Source organism: Homalodisca vitripennis, chromosome 4 (genome assembly GCF_021130785.1).
Source record: "Homalodisca vitripennis isolate AUS2020 chromosome 4, UT_GWSS_2.1, whole genome shotgun sequence".
In the NCBI taxonomy this organism is placed as follows: domain Eukaryota; kingdom Metazoa; phylum Arthropoda; class Insecta; order Hemiptera; family Cicadellidae; genus Homalodisca; species Homalodisca vitripennis.
The window spans coordinates 58,307,179-58,325,283 of record NC_060210.1 but is presented as its reverse complement, the minus strand read 5'-3'; the positions used below and the strand labels follow the sequence as shown (position 1 = coordinate 58,325,283).

The 18,105-nt window shown below is 32.3% G+C and overlaps 1 protein-coding gene across 2 annotated transcripts in view; it reads right to left on the bottom strand.

Moving 5' to 3' along the window:
• Window positions 1-3,874: 3,874 nt before the first annotated feature.
• LOC124359339 (alcohol dehydrogenase class-3-like) overlaps window positions 3,875-18,105 on the bottom strand; it is a 34,165-nt gene continuing 19,934 nt past the window's right edge. For both annotated transcript variants that reach the window (XM_046812006.1, XM_046812007.1), the window contains exons 4-10: window positions 17,510-17,607; window positions 16,934-17,056; window positions 14,519-14,735; window positions 12,597-12,727; window positions 11,858-11,993; window positions 9,833-9,971; window positions 3,875-3,989 (exon numbers count right to left, since the gene is read on the bottom strand). In XM_046812006.1, coding sequence (XP_046667962.1) covers window positions 3,965-3,989; window positions 9,833-9,971; window positions 11,858-11,993; window positions 12,597-12,727; window positions 14,519-14,735; window positions 16,934-17,056; window positions 17,510-17,607 — 869 coding nt within the window. In that variant the 3' untranslated portion in view covers window positions 3,875-3,964. The remainder of the gene's footprint in view (window positions 3,990-9,832; window positions 9,972-11,857; window positions 11,994-12,596; window positions 12,728-14,518; window positions 14,736-16,933; window positions 17,057-17,509; window positions 17,608-18,105) is intronic.

Here is an 18,105-nt window from a genome sequence, read left to right as displayed (position 1 = left end):
TCCCATTTTATGATTTTTCCTACTGTAAGATGTTACTAATTCATATCCACTAATCTTGGTAAGTAATAGCTTTTCTGTGCTCAATCCATGTTCAGAAAGTATCAGTATTGTTGGTTTTAAATCATTCATTAGATGGTTTATTCTCTCTACTTTTTTTGATAGTCCTTGGACATTTTGATGAAATATAGTTATGGGAGCTATTTCATCTTGCGTAGGATAGAATTCCAAAATATTTTGATTTTGTGTTATTGATGTGTTGTTTGATATGATGGAGCTAGTAACATGAGCGGCAAATTCAAAGGTGTTGCCTCAAGGTTCCAAGAAGAAGAGCCTAAAGCTTTGTACACACACTGCCATGCCCACTTGCTTGATCTGGCTGTTCAGAGATTTTGTGAAGAAATAAGACAGCTTCGGAATTGCTTATCCATAGTAAATCACCTGTATAACTTAATTAATGCATCAGCTAACAGGTTTTCAATATTTGAATCAATATGTAAGCAAAGCGGAGAAGAAACAAAAATGAAAAGACTGGTGAGCTTGTCTCGAACTAGATGGACAGTTCGACACAAAGCAATCCATGTAATTCTAGAGCAGCTCCCTGAAGTGTACGAAACTTTGGAAGTTATTGCAAACGATGTATCAAATCGTAAAATTGCAGCCGAAGCTGATGGTCTAGCCAAACAAATCAGCACATTTGAATTTGTATTCAGTTTAAAACTATTGCACAGCGTTTTGAGTCAGACTGATATACTCTCCAAAGAACTGCAGAGTGAATCTCTTGACATTTCTAAGGTTTTTGCAAAAGTTGAATCAGTCATTGACTGTTTAAAACTGGACAGAAATGATGATGGCTTTATTCAGATGTGGAATGAGTCAGAAGAACAGTGTAACAAATATGGTATGAAAGGTTTGTCAGTTGAAAGGCCTTCACTACCACGCAAACGGAAGATTCCGAAAAAACTTGAAGCTAGTAGTAGCTCTTCAGATGCTGCATTTCATCAATCACCTGAACCTGAACCTGAACAGATGTTCAAGACTGGCATTTACTTTGCTGCTTTAGACACAGTAATTGTAAACCTGCAATCTCGTTTTTCCAAGAACGATTATGATAAAATCAACTGCATTGCCCAGTTACTATTTAATTGGACCGAAATTGACAACAACGCTGTTATGGCAATCCAAAAGTTTTATAACTTGTCTTTAAGTTTCTCTGTACATCTTAAGTTTTTTCACTGTTATGCAAAGAACAATTTTGTCAAAACAGACAAAGCAACCACAAGAATAACGTTCCAAGAGTTGGCTGATTTTTTTATTGAGAATGATCTTCAAGCCAGTGCACCAGATGTTTGGCAGCTACTAGAAATATCACTTTCGTGGCCTATCACAACAGCAAGCGCAGAAAGATCGTTTTCTACACTACGAAGGCTAAAGACATTTCTTCGAAGCACCATGACAGAAGACCGCTTAAGTGGGCTTGCCCTGATGTCTATTGAGCAAGAATTGACGTCTGAATACATGAAAGATAAAAAACTAGATCTGTTAGTTGACAGATTTTCAAATCTAGCCGATAGGAGGCTAATGCTTCATTAGAAGTAACGAACATTGGTTCGTTGAAAACCATTACTGTAGTTCTGTTCACCTTAAAACTTTGTCTTGTACACAAATTTGTTTTTGTGTTATAAATGTCCTTGCAGTTATGTCTAGAATAGAATAAACTTGTATAATTTGAAATTGAGTCTTTTTACAATCCATCAATATAGTAAAAATTGATTAAAACCAATGTTTAACAAAAATACACATATACTTTACTTTAGTTCTTAAGTGGTAGTTTTCAAAAAAGTTTCCACGGGACCACCCCCCCCCCCGGAGACCCCGTGCCCCCCCAAATTATTAGGTCACGCTACGCCTATGTATATATATATATATATAATAGAAGAAAAAGACTTCATATAAATCCTTTAATATTTCGACTTTATTGTCGAATAATTAATATTTTATAATTCGACAATAAAGTCGAAATATTAAAGGATTTATATGAAGTCTTTTTCTTCTATTGTTTAAAGAAGCCTCTGAACATTTATTTTCTGCATTCAGTATATATATATATATATATATATATATATATATATATATATATATATATATGTGTGTGTGTGTGTGGAGGTTAACAGAAACTGAACCAAGTTGTGTAGAAAAAAACACTCGAGTTGTATTACTAATTTCAACCCTAGATCTGCAGCAATGTCAATTAAACGTACTCAAGCTGCATGATGTTATAAATATTCTAATACACATGTTTTTTTTTTTCAAATTATTTAGTTTCAAAAACACTACAGAGTTTAGATTGTGAAATTTCATGTTGAGAAAACATCCCTCTAATGACTTCCATTGATGCTCTAGCTCTGTTGGCTGTGGCAAAGATCCTGCCGTGGCTGTGCCACATTCCTGCTGCATTGATCCTCAAAGTCTCAGGTTGTGGTGGCAAAAAATAACATCAGAACTTACTGTGACACTTGCACAACTCTCTTCAAAAAAATATGTCCCAATTATTACCCATTTTTGAAGCTCCATACCAAATGATAGCATGGTGCAGTGCTTTTTGTTGCAATCTTTTAGATTTTCAGCTTCCCTATAATGCCAGTTTTGGCTGTTTACAAATCTATTCAAGTGAAAGTGAGCTTCATCATTCATTATTAAGAAAACACTACATCAGATACCACAACCAATGCAATACACAGGAACAAACAAAACAAAATAAAAATAGCAGTGTTGTTTATTCAGTGCTGGACTATTTGTAGTTCCCGTATTGATTGTTTGGATAGTATCTGTGTTTGAGTTGCAGAATGATCAACACTCTCTCACAGAAATTCTCTCTTAATCAAAATAACATTCGTGAAGCTTCTGATTAACTATAATCTTGTAAAGATGGAATATTTACTTATAGTGTAGAATGTGCTGTAGCAAGCTACAAAACACAACAAGAATGACCAGTTGACTTTTCCTTCATAATTGATCCACTTGTATGAATAGAGTTGACTGTGTTACAAACAGGTATCGAACCATTACCCTTAACTTAAATCTCTGTTCGAAGAAGACATTGAATACTGATAACAAATTTATTTTGAAATACTGCTCAAAAGTAAACATGTAGAGCTGTTTATTGTTTGTAATGTCAAGCTTATAATGCTATTGCTACTGAAACTGGGCACTATAACACATAAAATGACAGTCCTCTTGACTCACAAACGTATAAAACTGACTGCTTCCCTTCACTTGTACTATGCTACTCAAATCCTTGTGTTCTTTTTGTGCCACCTTGTATGTACTATATGTGATTCTAAGTGAACTGAAAAGTCCAGTCCACGTATGAAGCTATATAGGAATCTTAGTGTTCTGAATGGCTCAGATTCAACAGGACTGAGGAACTCCTAAAAAGGATGCTATAGGTCACCTTTCTAAAGTATACATATCATTCTGTCCCTTTAGGTGTTTTGGTATACTCAAGAACAATAAAGAATGCATTGTGCATTATGAACATAAAGCTGTAATTGAAAAGCTGATGAAGCATGGCTAGTGAAATGCATATGAACTGCTTCAGACCTTTTGAAATACCAACATGACGTCCAAGTATACCACTCTGAATGGCATTTCAGGAGTGGTTATAACAACGATACACACAAACAAATCATACATTATACATTGCGTCTCTTACGTATTTAACTTAGTGAGAAGCAGCAACATGCTAGAAGCATTTTTTTTAATTGGATGAAGTTGACTTTTTTCAGCCCACCCAACTCAACATCAGTTTGTGATTAAATATAACATAAGTCATAATATACATAATAAGTGATTAGGCAATAACAGTGCACCAAAATTAATAATTAAATTCATTTCAAATTTATTAACTAAACAAGGCACTGTTTATTTTATATTTTTCCTTTGCTGAGTGTTTTTTTTCTTCTTTTCAGTAGTTTAAAACCACACGTATACTGAAACAAACCATTTGATCTTATTAGACAAGTTCATATATCTAGTCATAATATCTAGCATTAATTTCATATCACAGATTTGATTTTAAAACTCAGGATATATGACAAAGATTTATTCTTAAAATCAACTTAACATTTGTTAATGTTTATGTACACAAGGACATGGTGAAACTGACTCTGCTTCAAAAGTTACAGCCCACAATTATTGAAATATTCAGGTTATTAACTTATTCATTTCGTAAATAATTTTGCTTACCGGATTCAAGGTTTAACTCATTCCAGATGGGTAAGTGTAAGATGCTTTGCAATCTCCTCACAGTAGATAACATCTTGGAGAGAGACTCACAAAGAACCGATGTTTACCATTCTCAATTTAGATACAGAGGTAGAGGCAGTTTACCATTCTCAATTTAGATACAGAGGTAGAGGCAGTTTACCATTCTCAATTTCGATACAGAGGTAGAGGCAGTTTACCATTCTCAATTTAGATACAGAGGTAGAGACAGGCCAGGTCCGTACACAGACAGGTTTCTATTGACAATTTTACCAGGGCCCGGGCCTTCAGAGGCCCGAGGTGGGCACCGCCATACGTCTACAGATGGTGGTGGCGGACCATGACGGGGCCGGGTATCTTTTCTAGAGCCTACCAAGTTGAGTGTAGCCCTGGGTAGCGGTAGAGTTTCTCACCAATTTTCAATCTCAATATTGATTAATAAAAATCGTTTATTTATACAATAAATTACGTAATTACCCAGCTGCAACCAATAGGCGCATTATAACCATACACTTTCTTTCTAAAGTACTATTAAATTTGTTTAAAGTCCTTGGTTACTCCGCGGCTTTAGTAATATTAGATATCTACTGCATTGCGTACATGTTATAATTTGAATACCAATCTACTATTTTTAAATATTTTTGACATTAATATTAGGTTGGTAACAAAAAAAATGTGAACTATTAAAAATACAAATATTAGAAATTTTAACATCAAAAGTAAATTTAAGAAATATAAATTCAATAAAAATAGTTTCTATTGCATATTAAAGATAATTGTGTAAATAAAGATAAACAATGTTATTATAGTAGATATCTTTAGTGAAAATTAATATTTAACATATTAAACAACAAAGGTTACATTGAATAAATAATTTTGTAGACACAATTTGATGGAAGCACAGTGTCATCACCATTGATATGATAAAGATTTCAATTTATAAGATAGTGGCAGAAAAAATATCACTATTTAAATACTATTTAAAACTGATTTCTTTCTTATATAACATATAAAGTAAATTTTAGAGTAATAAAATCTCACTAAGTACAACACTGGCAAGAATTAATAACTGATAATAAAATTGTTATTTTTTAATCGTAAAATACCAACAAACAGTCATTATTCATGCTCGATTTGAAACATTCACACAGTCTCCGAAACCGGAATAATCCCTTTAAAATACTAAAATTACATTTAACACATATCAATCAATCAATCAAATATCTTTATTCATTTGAATACATCAAGTGTACAGGAAATAGTGTCAAAATGCCATCATACATATGGCCAATCTTATTACTAAAAATATTTGCTAGTTTGGTCTTTTTAATGACATGAATTCCTCCAACGAGTATAAACTAAGGCTTATAATATACTTTTTTAATTTGGCTTTAAAAAATATTAATATCATTTTCCTTTAGAATATTTTCATGCAAACGCCTTAAAAATACTTTTCCAATGTAATTTGGTTTCTTTTTATATATAACTCAAGTCGATGGTGCTCTGTTATTATAGTATTTTTCCATCTGGTGTTGTGAGGGTGTATGTCATTAGTTACACTTGAATCAGTTTTTTACAATTAAGATTGTTTCATATATGTACATTCCATATACAGTCAAAAGTTCTAATTTTGTAAAAATATTCCTTCACAGAATCATTATTTTTCAGACTTAACATAATACGAATCCCTTTTTTCTGTAGCTTAAGTAGTTTTATCCAAGTTTTTTTTTGATGTTGAACCATTATAGACTTATTCCAAAAGTATATGTGAGGATGAACATGTGCATGATAGACTGATTTTAACATTTGGTGATTACATAGATATCTCATTTGTCTAAGTGCATAAATTCCTGAGTTAACTTTACTTATTACATGTTTTTACATGGTCGTCCCAACTAAGGAACTTATCAATTTTCAGCCCTAGAAAATTTGTTGTATTTACTTCTTCAACTAAATCCGTTATTATTATAGTACCCTTGGTTTGTCAGTATTTCCATTCTGTTTTGTAGCAAAGGCAACAAATTTAGTCTTTTTCAATATTTAAAGTCAGATTATTTGTTTTTAGGAATTGGTTAACTAATGCCAATTTTTGTGCTATATTCGCTCTAGTTCTTGAAGAGTTTTTGCAGAAAAATTTTAAATTTGAGTCATCAGCAAATAAGGTTAAGTATTGGTTTTTATTATTGTTTATTATTTGTGGCATATCATTTATGTAACATAAGAACAGGATTGGACCCAATATACTCCCTTGCGGTACTCCAAATTTTATTAACTGCAAATCTGAATGAATTTTATTTTTTTTTGTTATTTTGAATGTATGATAATTCTACAAATTGTTTTCTGTTTGATAAATTAAGATTCAAAGAGCTTGAATGACGTTTTTGTAACACCCATTTTTTTGCAACTTATCAAGAAGTACATCATGCTTAACGCTATCAAACGCTTTAGACAGGTCCATAAAAATTCCTACTGTCTTCTCCCCTTTATCGATTGATTCAATTACTGACTCCAAGAATGAGGGTGGCCGCTGTAATTACTGATTTGTTTGCACGAAATCCGTGCTGGGCAATATTCAACATTTGATTTCATTTCTAAGTATTCTACTAATCTATTATAGATGGCTTTTTCAAAAATCTTGGATATATTAGATAACAGAGATATGGGACGGTAGTTTGAAATGTTTTGCTTGCTTCCTTTTTTAAAGACTGGTATTATTTTTGAAACTTTTAATAAGTTTGGAAAAATTTCCAGTAACAAATGCAGAATTAATAAGATGACTTAAAATTCTAGATAGATTTTTTTTAGCCGCTTTTACTACTGAAATCGGTATCTCGTCATGACCACAAGAGCTCTTATTTTTTAGAGAATCTATAATATGTTCTATTTCAGACTCACTTACTGGTTTTAGGTAAAATGCTGGTTGAAAGATATTATGTCTTTGGTAACTAATTTGATCAAGTGGGTAAACTCATGCTATCCAGAGATTGTTTACTCCCCACACAATTTTACTACATTAACATAGTAGTTATTGAATTTTTTACTTATAATAAAAGGATCAGTGTAGAAGTTATTATCAATTGTTAGAGTGATATTTTCAGACTGATGATGGTTCTTATTTAAATCTCAGAATTTATTACTTCCCAAGACGCTTTTGAAATATTTTTGGCAATTTTTTATTTTATGATCATAATAGTTTTTCTTGGTTTTGTTTAGTTTCATCTTAAAAATTCCTATTTCTTTTCCTCAGGTACTTAAATAAATTATTATTTTTACTGTGTCTTGCCATTTTTATGTATTTCAGTCAAAACTCTTGTTTTTCATCTTTAAGTTCAACTGTCACCCATTCGTTTTTCTTTTTTGTTCCCTTAATTGTTTTAAAATGAAATGATAAGTCAAAAATAATATTTGAATATATCATAAAAAAATTTTGTACTTAAGGTTCGAATTTGCAAAAATATACTTGGATCCAGTTTTTCCTTCTCCAGAAAAGAATTAAACGTTTCAACATTCTCTTTGGATATGACACGCTTAAATTTCTGATATTGAAATGTTTTCAGTTGTAGATTTTTTCAAATTTAACAAGTCAATAAATTGGCCATCGTGATCAGATAGCAGTGTTATAATCCCTTTCAACTTTTATTTTACTTGTAGGGATATTAGTAAAAAACATTATCTATAGCAGATTCAGAGTCCACAGTTACTCGGGTTGGGAAGTTCACTAAGTATTTCAATCCATGACTTTTTAAAATATTATTCAATTCAATTTTATCTGGTTTGTTAAGTAAAACATTAATGTTAAAGTCACCTACAATCAGAATATTTTTAAATTTTGCTAAAATATAATCAATTAGAATATCTAGTCTGCTCAAAAATTCATATACGTCAGACGATGGGGACCTATACATTCCAACAAGTACAAATACATAATCATTTAGAGTACATTTAACAATACAAAATTCACATTGAAAATCTTCACATAGTTTGTCAGCTAAAGGTATTGACATGTTACTTACTTTTAGATCACACCTGGAAAGTATTAAGACTCCCCCTTTTGTAGTACTATCTCTACAGTAACTAGAGGCAGTGCTAAAGTTATGCAAATTTAGCCTTTCTAATTCCCAACTTCTAATGTTATGCTCAGTGATAACACAAATATCAGGTTGAACCTCGTCAATTATAATTTGAAGTGAATTTAATCGTGACGGAAGATGCTCAATATTCTGGTGAAAAATTCTGATCTTTTTATTTATTTCTTTGTCAGCGTGTTTGTGACCGGTATAATTTTGCATTTATTCTATCATTAACTTGTTTGTTATCACTACAAAAAGGGTGAGGAACCCACCTCCAGATGCGAGCTCAATCTAAAAAAACCATTATCAGTAATAACATCTCCGTTTGGTCTGTACACAGACCTATCCGACACAACACTAGTACTCTGCTTTTCACCGGAAACATTTTTAATAACTTGCACTGAACCATCTTTTTCACTTGTATCCAAGATAGAGACATTGGTTGTTGAAATCATTTGTTGGGTAGTAAGTAAGTTGTTCTATGGGTGTGTGCTCCTCCGGGTTCACAAATGAGTACAGTTCAGCGTCAGTGGAAGAAGGTTATTTTCAGTTTTAGGTACAGTTCATCGATAGCATTTTGAATACATTGGATGAAAAAAGTGTTTGGCTAAATTTTCTATCTGTACAAATTATAAGATTTGTCTATACATTTTAAAATACTTTGTCAAATTTATTGAAAATTATTTATTGACAAAGTAAAACAGCAATTTTATTTTATATTTTTTTCTAAATGTTTGATGCATTTAATATTAAAAGCAATAACATAAATAGCAGATATAGAAATAATGTGTCTTAGAAAAATTGTACAGAATACAAAAAAACTGTCTATTGGCCCACGCCTAGGGGTTAATAAAAATGTTTAACTATGCAGGGTGTGTTAATGGAAAAGACATTTTTTATATACTTCCACATTAAAAATGTGTTTTCCATTTAAACGTACTTACTTTCACCAAGGATACAAAGCAGAAAATATGCAGGGTGTGCTGAGGTTCTAATAATACGAGATAGATAAATCCATATAGCATGTCTGCATGTAAAACAAAGTTATCAGTACTGGTAGAGCTATAAAACAAAATTTATTGTCTGCTTGTTATTTCTTCTTAGAAACAGAAAACAAAATTAAATTTTGGTCAAATATATAAATGCATACAATTGAACTCAGGAAAAATTTCTTCAGACCTTACAGGTTAAAAGACATAACACAAATAGCAGAAATAAAAATAATATGCCTTAGCAAAATTGAACAGAATAAAAACAAACCCTTCTACTGACAAGAGAACTTAACATTTTTAACTGCTGCAGTGTGTGTGGAGGTTCTCAAATTTACCATGACAAAACATAACATTTATTATCTAATGGAATCATGCACCACACGCTACTTACACAGAGTTAATACGCATTGTAACTTTAAAATAAAATCTATTTAAATCATACTCCTGTCATTTATTAATTGTAATTCAGTGAGATAAACATAATTTAAATTCTATCTAAGTACTCACCATTTTCCTGCATGTAACAAATCAAACCCCTCATTGATCTTCTCGAATGGAAGAACATCGGAGATGAACTCATCCAGTTTTAGACTGCCGGCCAAGTATTGGTCAACTAGCTTCGGGACACTATCCTTGCTCTTCCAGCCTACAACAATTCCACTGGTAAGTGATGGGATATTCCATTACATCGATCATGTGGTGGTAAAAATACAACAATGTAACAGTTTACAAAATAACAGGATCTCAACAGGAAACAAAACAGAAAGACAAAGTTTCCAGGAAGTGTTCTTCATATATAGCTGAGTTACACATAATAATTTACTCTAAACTTAGTTAGTCTTTATAAGAAATTCAAACTGTACAAGACTAATTATAAGAAATTCTTTGCTCAATTTAACAGCCACAGAAACAGTGTAACAGCATATTGAAACCTACACAAAAATAATAACTTGACATCTTGACACTGTTTTTTTTTATCATTCAAGAGTTTGGATTTTCATTAATATAATTAATAGGTTGTATTCAATTTGTGTGTGAAATAAAACTGAGATTTTTCATTCAAATAAATAATTTTATTAATCTAAAAAACTGGACAAAATATAAATTGACAATTTATAATGTTGAAAGGATAATAGGATTTCAAACATTTGCCATCGTTATATGTTACAGAATGTATAACACAACGTAATTAATAGCTAGCAGAAAAGTCTAGAGTTACTCAATATTGCTGGTCCGAAAATCATCATATGAGAGACATAAATGAGATGAAGCCAACATAATAGACCACAAGGAGAATTTCTTTAAACGTAAACTTATTGAGGCTTCATTCATAAAATTAGCAGACCAACCACTAAGCCAACTTCCGGTTGAGGTTGGACCACTTTGGGTACCAATATTAAAAAGAACTAACTAGGAAACCTAAAAAGACTAACAATTAAACAAACCTTAGCCAACACCATGACATTAAAGTTTAGGACCAAAACATAGGCCCGGAGGTGGCTGCCTTTACCCTTTCCTTTCCCAACCATCGCCTTACAGTCTCATTGTTCCAGACGTCACGCCACGAGGCCGCAGAAAGTGCTGACATTAATTTTCTTGTTAGCATCCTATTTATGCCTGTGCTGGTCTGACGTGTGATAGTACTCTTTGAACTCTCGTGCTCATGGCTTGTGCTCAGATCTTGCATCCTGTGCAGTGACAACGCTTGGTTCATTTTCTCCTGTATGGACTTGGTTAGTTCTTGGGTATATTCGACCCATTCTGTCTCTTCTTTTCATCTTTCTTTTCTTTCTGTCTTAATGTACAGATTAAGATTAAGATTCTTTCTGTATCTTCCTAACAGATGAAGAGGATGAATTTCAATCCTTGAAACGTTGTGTTATATATTTTGTAATATAATGATGGCAAATGTTCAAAATTCTATTATCCTTTCAAACCTTCCATTGTCAATAACAAACTGTATCAAAGAATTATGATGACAGTTGGTGTGCAGGACTATAATGTTTGTCTAACACTAAAAAATATACTTTTCAGTTTGGTATTATGAACCAATACTCATGGAAAATGAAATATATAGCATTTTTATAATAATTTGGCAAATATTTAATTTAGCACTATGTGCTTACATCGTAAAAAATCATAAGAAAGCTGAAAAAATGATTAATTTAAATTCTATACAGCTGATCTAATTTGTTTTCATATTCACAGTCATGTACAGTGTCACTTTTCATTTTTCATTGAGAAATATAAAAAAACTCCAGACAACTTTAATAATTTTTGAATAGTATTTCCCAAGGTTTTAGCATCATTCATTCACAAACAGAACACTCTTTCTTTGAGAAACATTTACTTTTTAGTGGCAAAATATCCTCTATTTATTCAACAGTCACTTGATTCCAGTTGACTTTGGTTCATAATAATTTTTGCCTCTCTATACTTCTGAGAATTTCATTGCTAGATCTATGAATACATTTGTCAAACCACTTTAAAACATTATTTCATGAGTAAACACTGTTTATATTTGACTCTAACCTCCAAATGCAGTTCCCTTCCAAGAACGACCAGTGACCAGCTGGAAGGGGCGGGTGGAAATCTCTTGCCCCGCTCCAGCCACACCCACTATTACAGATGTCCCCCACCCTTTGTGGCAGGCCTCTAGAGCTGCCCTCTGGAACACCCAATGACTGTTCACAACCCACTCCAACAGAAACATAGAGTTATAGAAGTTTACAAACAATGAAACAAGATCAATGAAATATGTTTCATGCAGGACAGCACCTGTGATAGTACACACCATGAAGCAGAATCAACACATCTTGCTAAATGATCCACTTATGACATGAGCTTGAAGACTTAGTTGTAGTGTACATTTATTATGAATTTGACACATTTGACACTGATGTACCACAGCAATTTGATATGGTTTGTTTGCTTAGCTTATTAAATGTTAGGATTTTATCTATCTGAGTCTAAGAATAGATTTCAAAGCTCGAAATAGAGTGTTTCTGTTGTTATAACATTAATCAATGGCAAGGCAAATTTCTGTAAAAATTTACTAATGATTCAAAATTTTCAATCAAAAAACTTTATTACAGCTAAAAATTATTTTACATAACTAATTCACTACTTTTAACCAATATGTTTTTTTGCATCAGACATGCTAAGTAAGGTCTTGTCTTGGGGTTGAGTGTGAGTATGCAAAAAGTTTCAAAATTATGTTTAAACTAAGAAATGTGTACTGCAAATATGAAAAATGAACGATAAAGTTTACCATTGTCATGACGTTTCCAACACATTCAAAGGTATAATCCAATCCTCCATCAGTCATTTCAATCAGAACCTCTTGTATAGGCTTCTCATGGTCCAAAGGGTTCACAATCTCAGTTACTCCAAATTTCTTGGCTGAAACAAGTAACATTAATGTGAATGTTAGTTTAGGTTTAGTTTACCTTCTATATGCAATGTCTGAAATCTGATGCTGTTTCAGACTTGACTCTGGAATCTGAAGTCATGTCTGTCTGAATAGATCCAAAATATAAGTTGGCGATGAAGAAGTTTAAAACAAAGTTTAAAACAGGAGTTGAAACAGTGTCAGATTTCAGACACTACATTAAGCGAAAGGTGAACTGGAGCTAAACTCACATTCACAATGAATAAACCTTCCCACCATAGCTACGTTAAGTAAGTCATTAACAGATGCATACTATAATATGTTATTAATAATTAAGTAAAATGAATTTAGTGACCATTTTAAAATATAGTATTAATGAGATATAGTTTGTAATATAAAAAGTAATTTGTATAACAGAAATGTTGGTTGTTTACAGAAAATTGTTTACACTAAGAGTCAACACCACTCACCCTCCCACCCAAATTTAAAAAATGTAAACAGCAAAATACGCTGTGTGGTATATCAAATTGAGTGGAATAAAAAAAGAAACATTATAGTGAAAACAACAATTTTATTGAATAACTCATTTTTTAGATATTAAGGTGATTATAAGAGCCATCTCTATTCTTACACAGATTTCCATGGGACATTTTTTTTAACTAATATTTTTAAAATTTAAATTTGTTTAATAAGTTAACCTCACATTCAGTAACAGCAAAGTACCCCATATGACATACCAAATTAAATGGGGTTAAAGGAAATTTTTTAGGGGCTAATATATTTTATAACTAATATTATATAAACTAAATAAAATAATAATTTTATAAGCTTAATAGTTGCTGTTTGTTTGGAGAAAAGGTCCATTGTTCCAAGTGCTTATTGATGTAGCTAAAAGTTTGTGATGTTGGCTGATGCAACATGTCTTTTATTTCTAAAATAATTTGTGTTCAAAAAGCTTGTTGTTGTTCAGAAAAATCTTGAAACAATTTTTATATTTTAAAATGTATACTACCATATTTTTTAAACTGCCACAATGTACAACATACTTATATTTGAACAAAATTTAAAAATTTACACTGGACTAAAGAAACTTAGTCAAAATCAGATTATAGTGTCTGCGTTTCTCTCTTCATTGTCTTTACCCTCAGGCCTCTCCAAATGGCCCAAAAATGTATAATGTAGCAGCCAGGGTGAACACCACAATTACACCCTGGCACCAGTACCATACCCACTAGGTGATTGTTTTTGGCGGTTAGAACAGACAATGAGCATAAGAAATTTTAAACCAGTTGACTAAATCAGCTGACTTAATTATATTTTTCATGCTTCTGAATTTGTACTTCCAATTTTGTAAGTGCATGGAGAATTCTTTCCAACTTTAATGCACAAAAACCCAAGTATTAAAAAAGTGTTGATCTGTAGCATGACAAAACAAAAACTTCACACAGTGATATTCTAGCATTTTAAAGTGGTTCAGGTGTATCACAAAGTGTGACAGTAGCACTTTGAATGTTAATCGGATAACTCGATTGAAAACTCAATAATGTCTCATAAATGACTGAAATAGCAAATTGTTATATTAAATATTACCCAAATACAAATCGTCAACATGCATGACACTGTAGATGTATGTGATGCTGCAACACTCAAAGGGTTAAAATTATGACTTTTACCTAAAACTCTTGGCCATTACAACAAGGATATTAGTATGAAAAGTAGAATTACAAATAATTAGCACATTAAGGCATACAGAAAAATATTGGAATTCGATGAAAATATTTAACAAAATATATTTTATGTACCTATTTCAAACTTTTGAGGGTTGCGACTGATTCCAATGATACGAGTTGCTCCTGCCGCTTTGCAGCCCAACGCCACAGCCAGCCCCACGGCTCCCAGTCCCCAGATGGCACAGTTAGAGCCTGGTTCTACCTTTGCTGTGTTAAGTGCAGCCCCAAACCCTGTCGGTACACCACAACCTAGCAGGCAGACTTTCTCCAATGGGGCCATTTCTGAGATCTGTTACCAATAATAACTTGGCGTTTAAGGTGGATTTGTAGAGAAGGTAAAACTACTACAAAGAGTATATGTTAAAACTCTATTTAGGGAATGTGATACAGAGAAGTTAGAGTATTACATTAGTTGAAGAGATCAATTTTTGCAGTATCACAATACAGATTTGAGCTATGCAAACAGAAAATTACAAGTAACAGTTGCATTATTTGAAGAAATGAAAATGTTCCAGGATGCTCAAAAATGGCTCAAGAAGCAGTAAAGAATTTTACTTTTTTGGAGTTCTCTTCTATGCAATTGAAAGATGAAACAACCAACTATTGGACCCCAACATATTTTATGAGGCACTTCAAACGTCTATTTTTAATTAAAAATATGTGGTTTAGTGGAAACTTTAAAAATTTATGAATAACAAAAACTGGCCATAAAAAGTCTCAATAACGATTGGGGAAAGCGATATGAGGAAACTTGCTGCATCGAGTTATACTTTACCCCAATATTGGAACACTTCTGGTTAGTGATATATCACTCCAGGCAAATCATCCATTGAGTTGCCTAGATGTAAAATACAATATTGGAACACCTCTGGTTAGCGATATATCACTCCTGGCAAATCATCCATTGAGTTGCCTAGATGTAAAATACAATCTCTAGGAATAAATCAGCCAGAATCCTTCTTGGATGTACAGGATGTTGCTTAACACACTTAATGAAGAGTCGTTGAAATTTAATTAAATTACCAATTCTTTATTTTACCATGCAATGTTAGGACTACTTGAGAATGAGAATCATCTTTATTCATAATGTTTGAGATTACAAATGATGTCAGCTTTAAAATTAGTATGTGATTTTACAATTTGACGTAGTTAAAGGAGAAAGATATACCGTGTTTAAACAGTCCTCTGCAGGTATTCTTGTAGCAGTGCAACTCAGTGATTTGCTTCATGACATACAAGCTTGTATTGATATTATTTTGAAAGATTGTCAAGGTATGGGGTCCAAATAATTTTGTAATCTATTATTATACCTAGAAATGCAGATGTGTTTCCATTTTCAAGTCAGGGATCTCTGATACATCTCCTGATCTTCTTCCAAATGCCAGCTGGCTACTTTTTGACATATTAATGACAAGGTCATTTACAATGCAATATTCATAAGCTGTGTTGAGTGCAACGTAGGATGTTACTGCCAACCTGTCCTCTGACATTCTTGCAGCATGAGAATGTACTATCTGCATATATAAGAGTTGTGCACAGGTCTCTTAGGTACCAGGGCATATCGTTTATTAACAGGGTAAACAGAACTGGACCCAGAACTGATTCTTGTGGTATGCCTCGATATACTGGGAGTAGGAGGAACTGAATTTCTCTCATAATTCTTTTAGTGCTGTGTTTGATTTTCATCAGTTGTTTCCTGCCCTCCAGATACCTTCTGAACCTTTTCATTGCCATATCAGTTATGCCTAATGACTCCAGCTTTTTAGATATTTGTTCGTGGCTAAGGCAGTCAAATGCCTTGCTTAGGTCGAGTAAATGGCTGTAGTCAGATTACCTTCTTTCAAGCTATAGTTTCGACCGATGCCATCATTGCTGTAGTGATTGATTTACCCTTTGTGATGCCATGCTGGTTGTCTGTAAGCAGGTTGTTTTGGGTACAATGATTTAAAGTCTTTTTAGTACTATTTCTTCACATGTTTCTGGAACTGTTGAGATAGCGAAATAGGTACAGACCTATTTGTCAACAATAGTGGTCTGTTTCTTGAATTTTAGATAGACTTTGAACACATTCATGTCTGATGGAATGATTCCTTCTCTAAATGATTTATTGAATACTCCTGTAAGAGGTGTAGCCAGTTCATCTGCACAGAACCTTAGCATTTTGCATGATATTTTGTCAGTGCTGACTGAGGTTTTGGGTTTGAAACTAGATATTATTACCTTCAGAGTCAGTGCCAGTGATAGTGTTTAGGATTGTTTGTGGTTTCAAATTTGTTATGCTGTTAGGAATTTGCTCTAGTGTATCTCTGGCTATGTTTACAAAGTATGCCTTAAAGTGATAGGCTATATGATCTTATCTAACATCTTATCTAATCTGGCAATGATTGGTTGGAATGATAAAAAATAGCATGTAACACACATGATATAAAGAATATATACCAGCTATTAACTGCTTTTAATATAACAAAAATCAAAAAGTAAACTAACCTTGCACAAAGATATTTCAGCCACTACGGTATATTCACTGAAGGCAGAACATCCCATGAAATGAAACAGCTGTTTTCCCTTGCAAGTAAATCTTGTAGTTCCATTAGGCATCAAACCTTTTCCCTGTACATAACAGAGAATTGTACAATCCAATACTTTTATAATGTATTGTCATAACAATAGTTATTTTGTATTTAGAGGGTATCTGGAAGTAAATAGTGAAGAAAATTAAGTCTTACAGTATGTGATAGGCTCTACCAATTTACATGATTCTATTGTATAAGAAAGCAATGCACAACACCTATTTTTGGGAACAGCTGTTATATAATACTCCATTCATTTTTTATTAAAAGGGATTGTTTGTATTGCAATAATTGTAGGATTGTTAAATTTCCAAGGTTTTACAATCAGCTGTTTAACAATGTATAAATATCGAGTGATCAGTGAGGTTTACTAACCATCTGACTTATATAATAAAATTTCTCTTCAAACGACCATACTAAAACTGGGTTTTTTTTATTTATTTCATGAAAACCACAAGGAAAGTATAACATTAATTTTGTTATATTGACCCACCTGAGTAAGCCGAATTTTACTGCACAAGTTGGTTTTAGGTGATTTGCAAAACTTGCAGTCTCCACACTGTGGAATGTACAGAGGAATGACATGGTCACCTGTAAATAATTAACTACAGATAAATTTACATGTATGTATTTTGCAAAAGCTAAACCACAATATTGCACTACATTTAATGCTATAAGTTGAACTTGAATCAAAATAGCATGATGATTTTCATGTTTGAGAAGAGGTTCATCAAATCCTTTATCAAATACACATAATAAACACAAACTCTATAGTTTAATATTTTTATAATCAGGATTAGATGCATGTTAATATTATAATAAAATACTTTTAATTATAGGTAACCCTAAAAATAATAGATTTTTAAAACGGTTTTCTGTTATTTATTTTAAAAATTTCTAAATTTACGTGTTTATATACAAAACACTATATTTCTTTTAACTTATTTTTTAATTCTGTATAAAACATTTATAACACAAACAAAAACACAATTTACAATACAAAAGTATTTTTTAAGACATTAAAAACCAAATGAAAGGCATTGATGATTGAGTTTATAAGAGGTTTGTCCAAAAAGTAATTTTTGGTAT